Raw genomic sequence first — 13,689 nt, forward strand, 5'->3', positions numbered from 1 at the left:
AGTTTTTTTTTTTTCTGTTGGCTACAATGATTTAAGATTAACATCAGACTAATAAAAATACTTTTTTTTTTAAAGTGCAGGAATGTGGGCTTACTAAAAAGTGTGTTTAGCGTCTTCTAAGTTTTTGTAGTTATTTAATCTGATGAACATGCCTGAATTTGTCTGCCACTGAAGCAGACAGCCGGTATCACTAGAGTTGGTCAATTTGTTTGGAATCAGGAGTCTAGAGTTCATTTTGTAACAGTGCATATTACTTGATGTTTTTTTGTTTTTTTTTAGTATTCTTGTTTTAGATATTGAAAACATACATGCATACATTAAAACGTGCATCTGTATTATGTATTTTGGATTATTTTCCGCCCAAAGATTTTTATGCTCTAGGACATTTGGTATTTACACTAATTCTATCATTACTGTCGGATTTCAAAAGTTGAAATATTAAACCTGCCAGTTTCCCACAAGGAAAAGGTTATCACTGGTTACAGTGACCAAGGGAGGTTGGCCAGTAGTGGCTGGTTGTCATGGCCTTCAGTCTGTCTGTATGAGGGTAAAACATCCTGGTACCCTGTGGTGGCCATGAGGGAGGCATAGGTCTCTCCCTCTGTATTCCTCGCTGCCCTCTCTCTCTTTCAGCCCCTTAACTCAGCTCCTCTTTCACGGTTTTATCATTCTCTTCTCACATCAACTCTTTCATTCCTCCTTTCCCAATGCGCCTGCATGCCTTCATTACACCCTTTTGCTTTGATCCATCTCTGAGGACTCGGATTGCAGTCTGGAGCATATGCAGTGAGGAGATACTAATGTATGTGGGTTTGTGTGCGTGTGTGCGTGCCTGGGCGAGTGTGTGGTCGAGAAGGAGTAAGAGATTAGAAGCAAGAGGTGAGGATATTGCTGCGAACAGGTGCAGGTGGAGGAGGACAAGAGGAGAAAGTGAGACGACGAGTTAAAAGCATGAGAGGGGAGTGGGAGACAGGGTGTGTACAAAGCAGAGGAAGGAGGATAAAGAGTCGCATCCAGTGATTTAGAGTTTTACTCCCTCAACTCCACGGTGTCATAAACACAAAACGACTCCCAATGTCGCTTGCCAAAGTCAAATCCAGAGCCTTCGCAGCCTCCTCCCTGCACCATCCCTCAATCCTCATTTCTTCTTGTCTCCGTGTTGGTTGTTTTTCTTCTTTTTATCTCCCTCTCTGTTTATCGCATCCCTTCCTTCGTCTCTGTTTCCTAATGCTTGCACACAACACACACACTTATTCTGTCCCTCACTTCTCTCTCTCTCCGTCTCTCAGCAGGGTCCTTGAAGACCTCTCTAAGCCGGGAGGAAGGAAAAGTACTTTTCTGCCTCATCAGCTTGCTAAGCCCGGTGTGGAGAAAGAACACCTAAAGGCTCTTCTACTACCAATGCTAACAGCTAATGCTAATGCACTCTTGCAAAGCATGAAGGCCAGTGGGCTCAGGCTAAAGGCTAATGATAATCATAGTTCATAGCATGACAGCCAATAGATGGCAAGCACTGATGCCAGGAGCTACTTAGTCTTAGTATAAAACTGATGGACTGGTGAATGTTGATGCTACTGGCTAATCGATGTGTCTGCATGTCAGGTTTAACGTGTTTGCATTTTTTTTTTTTCAATTTTATTGGAAAAAAAAAATCACAAATGTAAATGAATTTAGATGCGACACAGATACAGTTTGAACGTGATATTTATATGCACGGTATGAAAACATGTTTCACCTTCTTAGCTCTGTTGACTGAAAGTTTAAACTGTTCTGGTTTAGAATGTGCACAATTATTACTATTTTCTAAATGCCGTAATAATGAAATATTATTTCATTTTGTTTTTCATTTTGAACATTTTTAGATTAACCCACTCAGTTGAACATTCTTTTGGAGTAGAGTACACTACTGTGTCCTTATTGTACAGTTTGTTATTGTTTTTTTTAATTCTGTTATTGTACTGTGCGTACTCCTACCTTTGTGTGAGTTTAATGCTCTGATTACACTTAAGTTATCCCATTGTGAAACATGAAATAATGTTTTTCATTCTACTCTATTCTATTTTCTTCAGAAGTTTAGATAAAATACATTTGCTATGGATTGCAACAATTTGGAAAAGCCCAGACGATAATGTCAGGACTGTATAAGATTTAGATTTGAGTTAATTTTTTTTTTTTCTTTCAAATGACATCATGGAGAAGCCAGAAGCCTTGTGAAGATGTTGGCTGACGCTTGTAAGAGAGTCATCTTACAGAATGGAATAAGAAACTAATTTTCCAGAAACATAAAAAAAACAATACAACTGCAATTTCTCTCAACAGCTAAGTTCTTTGATTTTGATGATAAGCCCTGTGATCTCATGTAACTGAAATGGAAGTGTTTAGGAGTGATGACTGTCATTACATTTGGAGAAAAAAATGAAGTCTGAGAAGATCATCCTAACTATGGAGGACGGCAGCATCATATTGGGGGGGGGTTTGTAGTTACAGAATGGACTGGTACACTTCATAGTATCTCTACGTATGCAAGTATGCAGGATGTTTTCCTCACCGGAGCGGTTATTTGGGGATGTCCTGACGGGAGAAACGGAGGGAGTTCGTGAAGAAGAGTAGGGTCTCTGTCTGTCTCTCTCTATTGTTGAGGCAGAACCCACAAAATGATGCTGGGAGTAACCATCCTAGAAAATAAACACACAGCAGAGAGAAAAAAAAGACTGGTTAGAGTTTATTTGCACCAACCAACAGTATTGAGCACGTAACATATTGTTAGAGCTCTGTCAGAAAATAGGACTGCATGAACTTCAGCCCACTTTTCACTCTCATGCTATGTCTGCGCCTCTATGCATAGTGTTGCACTTTTTCTCATCACCTCTTTCCTTCCTTACTCTACTACTTCCACCTACCCCAAAACCTCCTCTCTCATTCCCCTCTCTCTCTCTTCACTTTGTGCCATATTTTCTGTCTTCCTCAGCTGTTACCCTGTTTGTCCAACATTCTGCGCCGACTGTCTGATCGTCTCTACACCTCTGAGTTGTCTTCTCCTTCCATCCATGTCCTTTCACACAGCTGCATTGCACTGAAGTGATTCACCTCTCCAATGTCCTTACAGTCACCACTTCCCCACATCTGAGAGCTGCAGACGTTAAAGCCGATGAAGGGGCATGTTCACGTAATCTTCAATCATCTGCTTGTGCTTTAGGTTTTTGTTTTTTTTAGGTAGCCGATTATCTTAATGCTAAATTAAATTTGGTTCCAGCTCTGTGACTGTTGTTGACTCTTATAATCCGTTTTCATGAGAACTGTTCTGCTCCGATCACTGTTGAACTAACACAAAGTCACCGGCTTAGCTGTAACGATGCTCGAGCGAGAATTATTCGTTCTATTTTTTCCCCCCGCTGTGGTGTTTTGATGCTTTCTGACCTGAGAGTTTGTACAGATGTTTGAATGCGTACGCGTTTATGGGAACTTGTGACATGCTTATATCATGTGATGTAGGATGATATTAAATCTGATATTTCAGTTTCATTACAAATCGCTCTGAGTCATCTCTTCTGAATCATTGTTGAAGCCATTGTGGAAGTGCCACCACCTGCTGCAGACTAATTAAATGTTCTGCTTGAAATACCCCATGGTAGTTTGAACTCTTTTCTTTTCATGGAAGATAAAAATCAGCTTGATTTGAGTTTGTTACATTTTAATGGCTCCTTTGCGTAGTTGTACCACAAACATGGAAAATATACACGCCTCTAACAACTAATAGAAAACTGGATCTTTAGACGCATAGTAGTTCAAAGGTAGTTCCTACCACTCTTTTTTTTCTTTACCTCTCCTTTTTTTCTTCCCAGCAGTGCTTCAGTCTTCTCACTCACCTCATTTCACATTTTGGTTCTCCTTCGCCCCAACAACAAATCTCATTAAACACAATGTAACCTTCTTGCGGCACTCTGGACTGCTGTGTGACTGGATACTGTCAGACTGTCAGGCCACTCAAGTGAACACGGTCGCTGAATATTGAATGATACATGTATTTTGCAGAGTGATGATATATGTAGTGTGCAGATGACAGATGTACCTCACAAATGGGGAATGAGCCACAGGGTTCCTTGAGGTCCTCTAAGAGCAAAACAAGCAATACCTGAACTATATAATGATTGTGTGGGGTTTTATTTTAGGATGTTTATGTCCCATGTAGGGCAAATAGATGACAAAACATAAAAAATCTCCAAGAAAATATTTTTTATTTCGCAGATACTGACAAAGTTAATTTAACGTTTACTTTTTCCACCCATAGTTGGCAAGTCATTGTAGATTCACTCTGAATGATTGGTAGAAAACACTTTTTTTTTTTCCCAAAACAAGGCCCTGGTGATGGGTGAAAGAATGAGAAACAAGCCAGGTAAAACTCAACCCTAAGACATAAAACTACCAGTTAAAATAAATAAATAAATAAATAAAACAAAGAGAGATGGAAACAACAACGAAACCCACATACAGTACCTGTAATGCCTTGCAAAAATAGCCAATTAATTCTCTGAGTGTAGGTCTCACAAATTCTCACCTATTTTACACTTTTCATCAGTTTTTTTTTCCCTTCTCCTCCCACCCACCTTCTTTCAGCTCCCACTGTAAGAACTGGAAAACACAAAGAAAGTGGGTTTCTAGGCAACCAGTCTGCCTATTGCTCTCACCATCACCGGATAGTCAGCTGAAGGTCACAGGACTGTGAGGTAAAAAGCGATTAGTGCCTTAACAAATGAGGTGAGTGTGTGTGTGTGTGTGTGTGTGTGGGAGGGGGGGGGATGGGTCTAGCACCACTAATGCCAGAAAGCCATTATGGCACAAATTGTAAAAAAGGTTACGCACAGTAAGAGGTGGATTCCCTCTGGATCTCACTGACCATTGAAGACTTTTTTTTATTGTTCATTCCTCCAATTCATGCATGCCCTCCTACTCACTTCACACTAAGATTGTGAGATTTACTGTTGTGAGTGATTTACTCACACATGTTCCGCCTGCTCTCGCAGGATCTATGTGCCTCTGACCTTTACGTCTCTCTGCGCTGTTGCCTGTTTTTTTACTCTTTAAGATATTGACCTAGATACCACAGTGGTACTTTTTTTTTTTTTTTTGCAGACCTCCTTACCACAGATGTGGACCACAATATTGCCTTTCTAAGCAGTTGTGTAGTCTCCACGCTAACAGGGGGGTTAACTCAGCAATCCTCTGTCTCTGTTCACCTAACACAGACAAGTTGAACATCAGAGAGAAACCAGAAAAAAGTTACTTATTGGATCTATGGTTGCTTTGACATCTGCTGAGGATTTTAAAAGTGAATTTTTTTTCACCGTTTATTCAAAGTATGTCAGATTGCAGTCTACAAAACTGAAAAGGAGGTTGGAGGCTAGCAGCTGCACAAAATGAAGTAAATTTGTGCTTATGCGGTGACAATAACAGGACCATATGTGAACAGCTCTGCATTCAAAAAGGATTTTTATATGCAACTAAACTACATAACACTACTCCCTACAGATGCATTTGTTCAATTTAACAGGAACATCTTGAGCATTCTGGACTGCAATCAGTGACATCACACACAGACATCAAACTCTAATTTCTCACTCAACTCAAATGGCACAAGCGCATAATAAATTATGAATCCCCGAAAACGTATTGTAAATCTGTCACATGTATGACAAACATAGCATCTCCCTGACCCTGAACACCATCTGTCACACGTGTGGGTCTGAGTTGTGCGAGTTTGCGATGTATATGCATGATCTATGGGCGGTTCTACGCGCATGAGAGCGAACGTGTCTGATTAAGCGTCCGAGACAGATCGTTCATCAAGAAATGAGGCTCACCACGCCGACACAGGAAAATTCGCTGAACAAGGACATGACAAAGTGCGACTGTGTGAATATGAAATTCAGTGTTTTGAGAGGGAGAAAGGGCTCATATGTTTGTTTGGGATGATTCAGAGAATTTGCTCCTTCTGGTCCTATTAGCACGGTAGGCTTATTTACAAAGTGACCATGCTTCGGTTCCCCGTTTTCAGTGGAAGTCCCCCGTTGAACAGGACTACTCATTTGTTGTTTACTTAAAAGATGACCCACAGCTACCCTTCCTAGAAGCTGGAGATTAGATGTGACACGCACAGCTGCACCCAACACACACAAACACACGCACGCACACGTATACACATTCTGTCAAAGAGCCCAAATTAACTCTGGTAAAAGTAGTGCTTTACTGCACTCTGGAGACTATTATACATGATTTATCCTAAAGTCAGTGTTTGTGTTGGTACAAACACATTTGGTTTATTAATGACTCTTGCATCAGAGGTCTTTCAAGTGATCTCAGATGGTATTTTCATACAGAGTTAGTGTTTATTCATAGGTTTCCAACTTCTCCTTCAAGTTCAAACGCTGTTATGCAGGCCTGCCGTCCGATATGAGGCGATTCTCTTTTCTTTCACCCCTCTCTTTCAGCCTGGCACCGCTGCAGGATGTGATTAACTCTTCTTACTGCAATTTTTTTTTTTTTTTTTTTAAAGCCCACATTTTCAAAGACACGCACTCACATAGAAACAAACATCCACTTCCATGCTGTTTGACAGTGTTTTTCAAAACTTTTTCATTACCTCAAGACCTCAAAGCACACAGCTCTTAGAGACACATCTCAAACTGACTGAATCATTACAGATTAAAAGATTTCTCCTCATCAAAACAACTACAAATATGCTATCTCGAGCATTCTCGTCTTTGAACTATATACAAATATATATATAAATCCTGAAATCCACTTCACAATGTCATAACCTGCAACTTTTTGCTCCTTTGGGTTTGCTTCCAAACACTTCCCAGTGACATTCCACTCCACTCCTGTCTAAACTCCATGTTAATCCATGTTTGGATTGGAGACTAATAGGATTTTCCTAGCAGCTAACACCCATGACCTAATATGTCATGCAAGGATACCAGCAGTGAAGTCACTTATTTTGAGCTCTGGACTCTTGTGATAAAGTCCTCTAGCACAACAATTTCCACAGAATTGGACTGCATAAAGTACATTCTCAGGTATTTTGTCTATAAAACTTTAAATGTATAAAACAGCATAAGTACGAGAATTCAGTGTTTTTATGTTTATTTTTTAAACCAAAGTTCTGGTGTGGGGAGTGGGGAAACACACTGGTTTCTTAAAGAGTACAAAATTTAGGTATTTTCGACTCTCAGACACATTGAATGAGCCTCTACTTCATTGTTAAATAAAAAAAAGAAAGAAAGAAAGAAAGAAAGAAAGAAAGGAATGAGCCAGAAATATGTGCAACTTTTAGGGTGTTGTCACACCTCCTACTCTGGTAGACTCTGTTCGACTGGAGACCAAAACTGCAACATTTGTTACATTTTCAGCTGGTGCCATCCGCTATCACACTGCTCTGATGTCAGACGAACCAAACCCTTTGAAAAACCCGTTTACCTCCTCGTCTGTGGTGTCGCTGCACCAAGAATCACTGAAGGAAATGACACGGAAATCTCTGAGAATGATGCCGAGTGTAACTTCCTTCTTCTAAACAAAAATGGAACAGAGACTTAGGGCTTTTGGGCAGAGCAGTGTTCTTTTTTCCCTCTGAATCAGAGTTTGATTGCACATTCACACATGCTCAAACCAACTGGACTTTCAAGGCAAACAGATTAGAGTTTGATTAAAGCGGACCAGTGTGGCTGGTATGAATGCACCTTTAAGCTGCTGCTGACTTGGTTCAAACTTATCTGGTTGTCTATGTCACAATGTAGCATAGGAGAGACTTCAAAAAGCCAAATGAAGAGGCAACAGCATTATAAAAGTTTGAAAAAAAAAAAAAGTGTTTTAATATTTAGCCAAGCAAAAGGCTTGGAAATTAAACAGTAAAACTTACAATAAGCTGGGAGGTGCTATTCAAATTAATTAAGCGTACAAACATGCAGCTCAAACATGCATGTACAAAGAACATGCATTTCCCACTTAATATGTCAAGTAGTACTGCAAAATTCTGCGATTACAGCGTTGAAGTTTTAGTGAAGCTGAAGGGCAGATAAACGTCTTGTGATCTGAAGAGAAACAAAAGTCTCTCATATGACACATGGACTCCAATAATGTGGTTCTGCTAAAAAAATTAAGCATGCAACTATTTAAATCATGCACCAGATTTGAAGAAATGCACGGGTATATATGCCTATCTTGCATTTCGACAGTCTGAGCCATTCTTTATGAACTACTCTTAAATGCTGTATTCATTAGTTTGCAGTTTTTGCACCATTCAGTCTGAGTAATTGGCTAAATAACAATGAGCCTGGAAGTGCATTTAGTGTGAGTAAGTGCATATGTGTGCATAATTAAAAAAATATATATATACAAAAGAGCAATACAACACAATGGACTCGAAAGATTAACATGAAGTGATTGATCATGGCGCCTCTCTCAGCACAGCTCTATTACTCCTTTGTTTAGGTGTGTTCATGGTTGACCCCAAGAAGCAAGTACTTTGACAGATGAACACTTTTCATGGGCTGAAGTGTTTGAATGGCAGCCAAAGAAACAGTTTCCCTCATTTTAAATTGTTTGTCAATTCTTGCATGTTTTTGCTGCGTGGGACTCGTTAAGATTCAAAAGGGAGCCGTCTTCCACGTTTCACACTGACAATGTATCGATTCCTTCCTGTCTGAGGGATGTTTGGTACTTTGACAGCTGAAGCTTTACAGTGAATTTCTTTCATCTCCTGAAAGCATCTCTAATGTTACACGTGTCGGTGTTCTCACGCAGCATTATTATGGGTTAAGTGCAATGGTGTGTTGTATGAATGAGTGTATTCATCTCATATGTTTATACTGACATTAAAGTATCCATCATATGGTTCTGTGAGCTCATCAATATTATCTAAAGGTCAAATGTTGATTTTTTTTTTTTTTTTTTGGTTTGATTTAAGGCCATTATCTGTCCTAATTCATTTGACTTGAGAGATACTAACAGGAATCAAAGCATCAAACTTTGGAAAACATATAGAGTATAAAAGCTCACCAAGTACAATAAACTGTGGAATTAAATTATATGTCAAATTTGATATATTTTTTAAATTATATTTCTCAACACTACACAAAAAATTCTTGAATAGCAAGAGAGTATCTAATGCGAAGTACACATAGTTTGTCTACAAGTACAAAATGGAAATAGGTTGGTACAAAATGACAATGTGGCGGCAGGACATGCAGGTTACAAACTGCTGAGGCAGGAAGTTTACCTGCAGCCTTTTGCACCTTGCATCAATATCTGTGTGGCTTCATCTTTCCCAGTTGTCTACATGATACCAAAGACAACCCATTTTAATAACCCCACTGCTTTTAGTGTCAGCAAGTAGGCGAACATGCTCAGCATTGCAAATTTTACTTGGGAAAGGTTTGGTATGTTTTGCTTTCTGGCACATGGTTCTAACATAAGTTCCCTTCCTTCACCACTTTACCATATTCTAACTACTGTAAATCAGAAGCACTTTACAAGATGTTATATTTGAAGATCAAAGTCAATTCAAAATGTACACATCACCATCGACACGCAAACGTCCAGTTGCTGAATAACTTCTGAATACAGACCAACCATGATCCTCTACATTTACTGCGACCTCTCTTGCCCCAGGAAAAATAAGTCTATTTTTGGCTATTATGTTGGGTTTTGTGCTGCTTCTTGATGATGGATGAAAACAAGTCTTGATGAGGTATGGAAGTAACGATATGCTTGTTATTCAGGAGAAGCTGCTGGGATCACAGGCAATATATTCCACTCAGGTAGAGTATCCATAAAATAGGACTTTCTTCAACATGTCTATCTGCTACTTGAACGTCAAGAGATAAAATAAATGCCGATTCCTTCCCAAGTGAAGTTAAAAGAATTTGAGAAAAAAACGAGAAAACTTCATTGATGTACTCTGGACTAAATTCCAAGTTTATTTTTGTTTCATCGTAGACAGAATTTTGGGAATATTTTCTTAAACCACATAGTTAAAAGTTTATACTTTAATATCATGAAGAAACTTTAATGAGACAAAGCTTTCTTGATCTCATCACAGAGCTTTCAGACATTGCACACATTTCGTTGGTATCATAACTAATTTGGCATTCTTTCAAGGAACCATATTGGAGGTAAACATCTGTGTCCCATCGCTGTTTCACAATAATGCTTTAAGACAGCATGGCGGGCAATCAGAACATTAAGCACAACATTTGCTTAAATGCAAAACTATTTCCTCAACTAAGTATGCAATAAATTTCCTATCATGCTCAAACTCAGCAATTGATCATGCTGGTTTTTACTTTATTAATTGATAATAATAATAATAATAATAATAATAATAATAATAAAGTTGTATTTGACATGCCTCCATTTCCTATTTATTGCTATGTTTGCCTATTAGGCCTTGCTGGCTGAATTCTGAAGCCCCAAACAGATTATATAAAACTGTCTTTGATGATGTGTTGCTGAGTTTTTATACATAAATCAAAGCTCATCAGTCACACATAATTGCACAGTTTCACAGTTAAACTACAAATATATTGTCCCAGAAAAGAAAACAAAATAAAGCAGAAATTCATCAAGGAATAGAAAAGCCTAGAAAAGTAACTAATTCGCTGTTCGTCTGTCAAAATGCAGGACGGATATGTGGATTTCATTAGCTTCATTAACATGTTTCTATAGAGAAATCGGCCTCGCCATCTGCTTTCGCGAAAACGAAAAGCCATCAGGCTCCAAGGCCAGATTTCTAAATATAACAATTTTTCCTAATTATTATGTTGTCGAGAAATCCATTACACAGAAGTGCCATCACCGCCAAACTAGATCTGTAGTGTGGTTCTGACATAGCTTTGTTTTTCATGAGACAAATGTCTGTAGAACGGCAGGAAGAGATGCAAGTCATTTGAGATTTAAATCTGGCAAGAAAGCAATATCCCACACTCACCTCAAATTGGAACTAAAGATTTTTAACACAACGGAAGTGGCACAGCATGATTCAGAACCCACAAATGCAGCAGAACACACACAGTTTGCCACACACACACACACACCTACCTTTTTGTAGAGGGAGCGCAGGTCTCTGTACTGCCACATACTGCTGAGGACTTGAGAGGCTGCTTTTACCACTTTTGCTGAGTGTCTGGAAAGAGATTGAGAAAAATATAGGGAGTTATTTCCACAGGACCCCATTTATTGTGACGCTGTGTAGTTACTTTGTCTCCCATTCTTACCAGCTGCACAAGACATGTGTAGACTGGTGAAACTTGTAATGGCTTCAAGAAGACTATTACTCTCTTCAAAGGAGAATGATTTTTGCTTTTTTATTCCGGAGGAAAAGCAGAGTTCTTGTGTGAGCTTAAAATGACCCAGTCTGCCATGCTAATGGTTTCCTCCTTGTCACCTAGATGAAAAATTACGGTAACACTTTATTTGAAGGGGGTTGAATAAGACTGTCATAAACATGACATAACACCTGTCATGAACATGAATAAGCCTTCATGAATATTTATGACTGTTGTATTTAAGCGTCACTTGACATTAACCAAGAAATCATTACTGATATAAATTTGTTATAAAAGTATTAATGATTGCACTTTAAAAATCAGGTATCTTTATTAAAGGTAAAGTTTAAACAGTAATGATTTATTGGTTAATGTCAAGTTGTCATAACAAAGACATTTTGAATAATGTCAACTTTGTATTAAACGTGTCATAATTTACCGAATGACGCTTTATGACAACAGTCATAAATATTCATCAAGGCTTATTGATGTTTATGACATGTGATATGTCATGTTTATGGCAGTGTCATGACAGTCTTATTCACCCCCCTTCAAATAAAGTGTTACCAAAATTACTAATGTGAAAGTGACTTTATGAGTCCCAGCCTATTGACAACAGGCAGAAGTGAAAGGAATTCTCTTTGTCCCGAAGAAAACACAACGATTTAGATCGTTTGAAAGTAAAGAGACCATAACTTATTTGCAAAACTGGAAGATCGGAGTAATCAGTGTAAACTTGTGCGTCTCTTGATGGTTTAAAGTCCAAATCACAATGAACACTGTCATTTAATTTAATGGAACCATTAATGTTATTACTTCCTCAGGGATTTCTAGTGGATAAATGATCTTTGAAAGCCGCAATGACCTGCAATGTGCCAAAACGTGTTTTTGAAATGAAAGCCGATGCTACAGGCTGAACAAATATTTTGGATGTTTTGTAGACGGCAGGGACGTGTTTCGGCAGTCATTTGTCCCGACCCTCTGAATCACTCACAATATTATCCCAGTCCCTTTTCAGCCCAGGTTGTGCCACTGATCAACAGTCACATTTGATTTAAATGTAGGCGCTGTTTCCTGAAACTCTGCCATGTGTAATTGCGTAAATCTGCTATATAGTACTGCTTAATTATGGGCCTATAAGACAATGAAGAGGTGTGAATTATTAGCAGATAGCTACTCTCGCTGTGAAATTTGCATTTATGGAGGCTTCTGTCAGCACCTCATCTCTCTGTGTAATGGCACCCCGGAGCACAGTTCCCTAAATAGACTTAGTCTCGCTCGCTCCACAATAAATCAACATTTGACCTCAGTCTGATAACCCTTCGGTGTCATGGCAACCCCTGACCTGCTGGTTGCTATAGCAGCAAGGCAGAACGCCCTGCTTGGTCTCCCGTGGTAAGAAGGTCTATTTTAGCTTGGTCTTCCTTGTTGCTCCGTTTTGTTTTTCTTAGATGAATGATCACAGGGAACACAGGTGCAGCTATGAATGAGAGATAAAGGCTGCATAAAGGCCAGGCTCCCCGCTGGTCACACACAGAGAGACATGGTGTGTGATGAAGTGTGCAATACGCTGAGCTCTTCTTACAAGAATTTACGCTACATTTTAAAATTTTCACTAAACATGTCGTTAACCAAGAGGACAACCATTAGGGAGCTTTCTATTTTTTTTTTTTTCTGTTTTGTATATTTTGGTGGCAGAATTATTTCTCCTGTCTGAGCAACATTTATCCAGACAAACAAAGGATTATTAAGGGAACATTATCTATAGTTCTTGATTAGTGTTTCTAGACAATAATGAGGACATGAGAGTCAAAGAAATGTGAAGGAAATAAACAGGCAACTTCATTGACAGAGTCGGTGTAGAGCTGTTTGTGTTTAATCTGGCTCTATGATAAAAATCATTTTGCGCCCGCCGGGTAAAATGAAGCAAAGCTCTATCCCACAAGTGAGCGAGATAACTGAAGTCAGGACTCTATTCTTCCATTTACTTTATCACTTCTCCCTGACATTTGTTTTTTCTTTGCTTTGACGTAACGTCACCCATTGTTACATTGCATCCATTGTTTCAGAGCTGGAGTATCACACACGTTCTCTCGGTGATTTACTGCAAACACATTTTCCAAGTCGGTTTTCCATTCAGTTAGGTTGACTGACCTAATTGTAATTTCATAAATTATTTTGAAATTTTTTAAAATTGCGTTGAGCTAGTTCATGTTCAGCAGGGAAGTAGTTAAAAATTCAATTTAGCCAGGTGAAAATGAATCGATTAGTAATAAAAGTTCAGCACCTAAAGCATTCTGCACTGAGTTCAGACCACCAATTAGTAAATCAGTGAGGTCATCACCACACGTCAGTAACCAACTTTGCATCT

General features: G+C 38.9%; 1 protein-coding gene across 1 annotated transcript in view; it reads right to left on the reverse strand.

The window, feature by feature from the left end:
• ctnnd2a (catenin (cadherin-associated protein), delta 2a) overlaps window positions 1–13,689 on the reverse strand; it is a 139,145-nt gene that overhangs the window by 6,653 nt on the left and 118,803 nt on the right. Inside the window, exons 18-19 of the mRNA XM_015028331.1 lie at window positions 11,092–11,176; window positions 2,549–2,675 (exon numbers count right to left, since the gene is read on the reverse strand). Coding sequence (XP_014883817.1) covers window positions 2,549–2,675; window positions 11,092–11,176 — 212 coding nt within the window. The remainder of the gene's footprint in view (window positions 1–2,548; window positions 2,676–11,091; window positions 11,177–13,689) is intronic.

This window comes from Poecilia latipinna, unplaced genomic scaffold (assembly GCF_001443285.1).
Source record: "Poecilia latipinna isolate Pla-1442-1.1 unplaced genomic scaffold, P_latipinna-1.0 Scaffold120, whole genome shotgun sequence".
NCBI classification, from domain to species: Eukaryota; Metazoa; Chordata; class Actinopteri; order Cyprinodontiformes; family Poeciliidae; genus Poecilia; species Poecilia latipinna.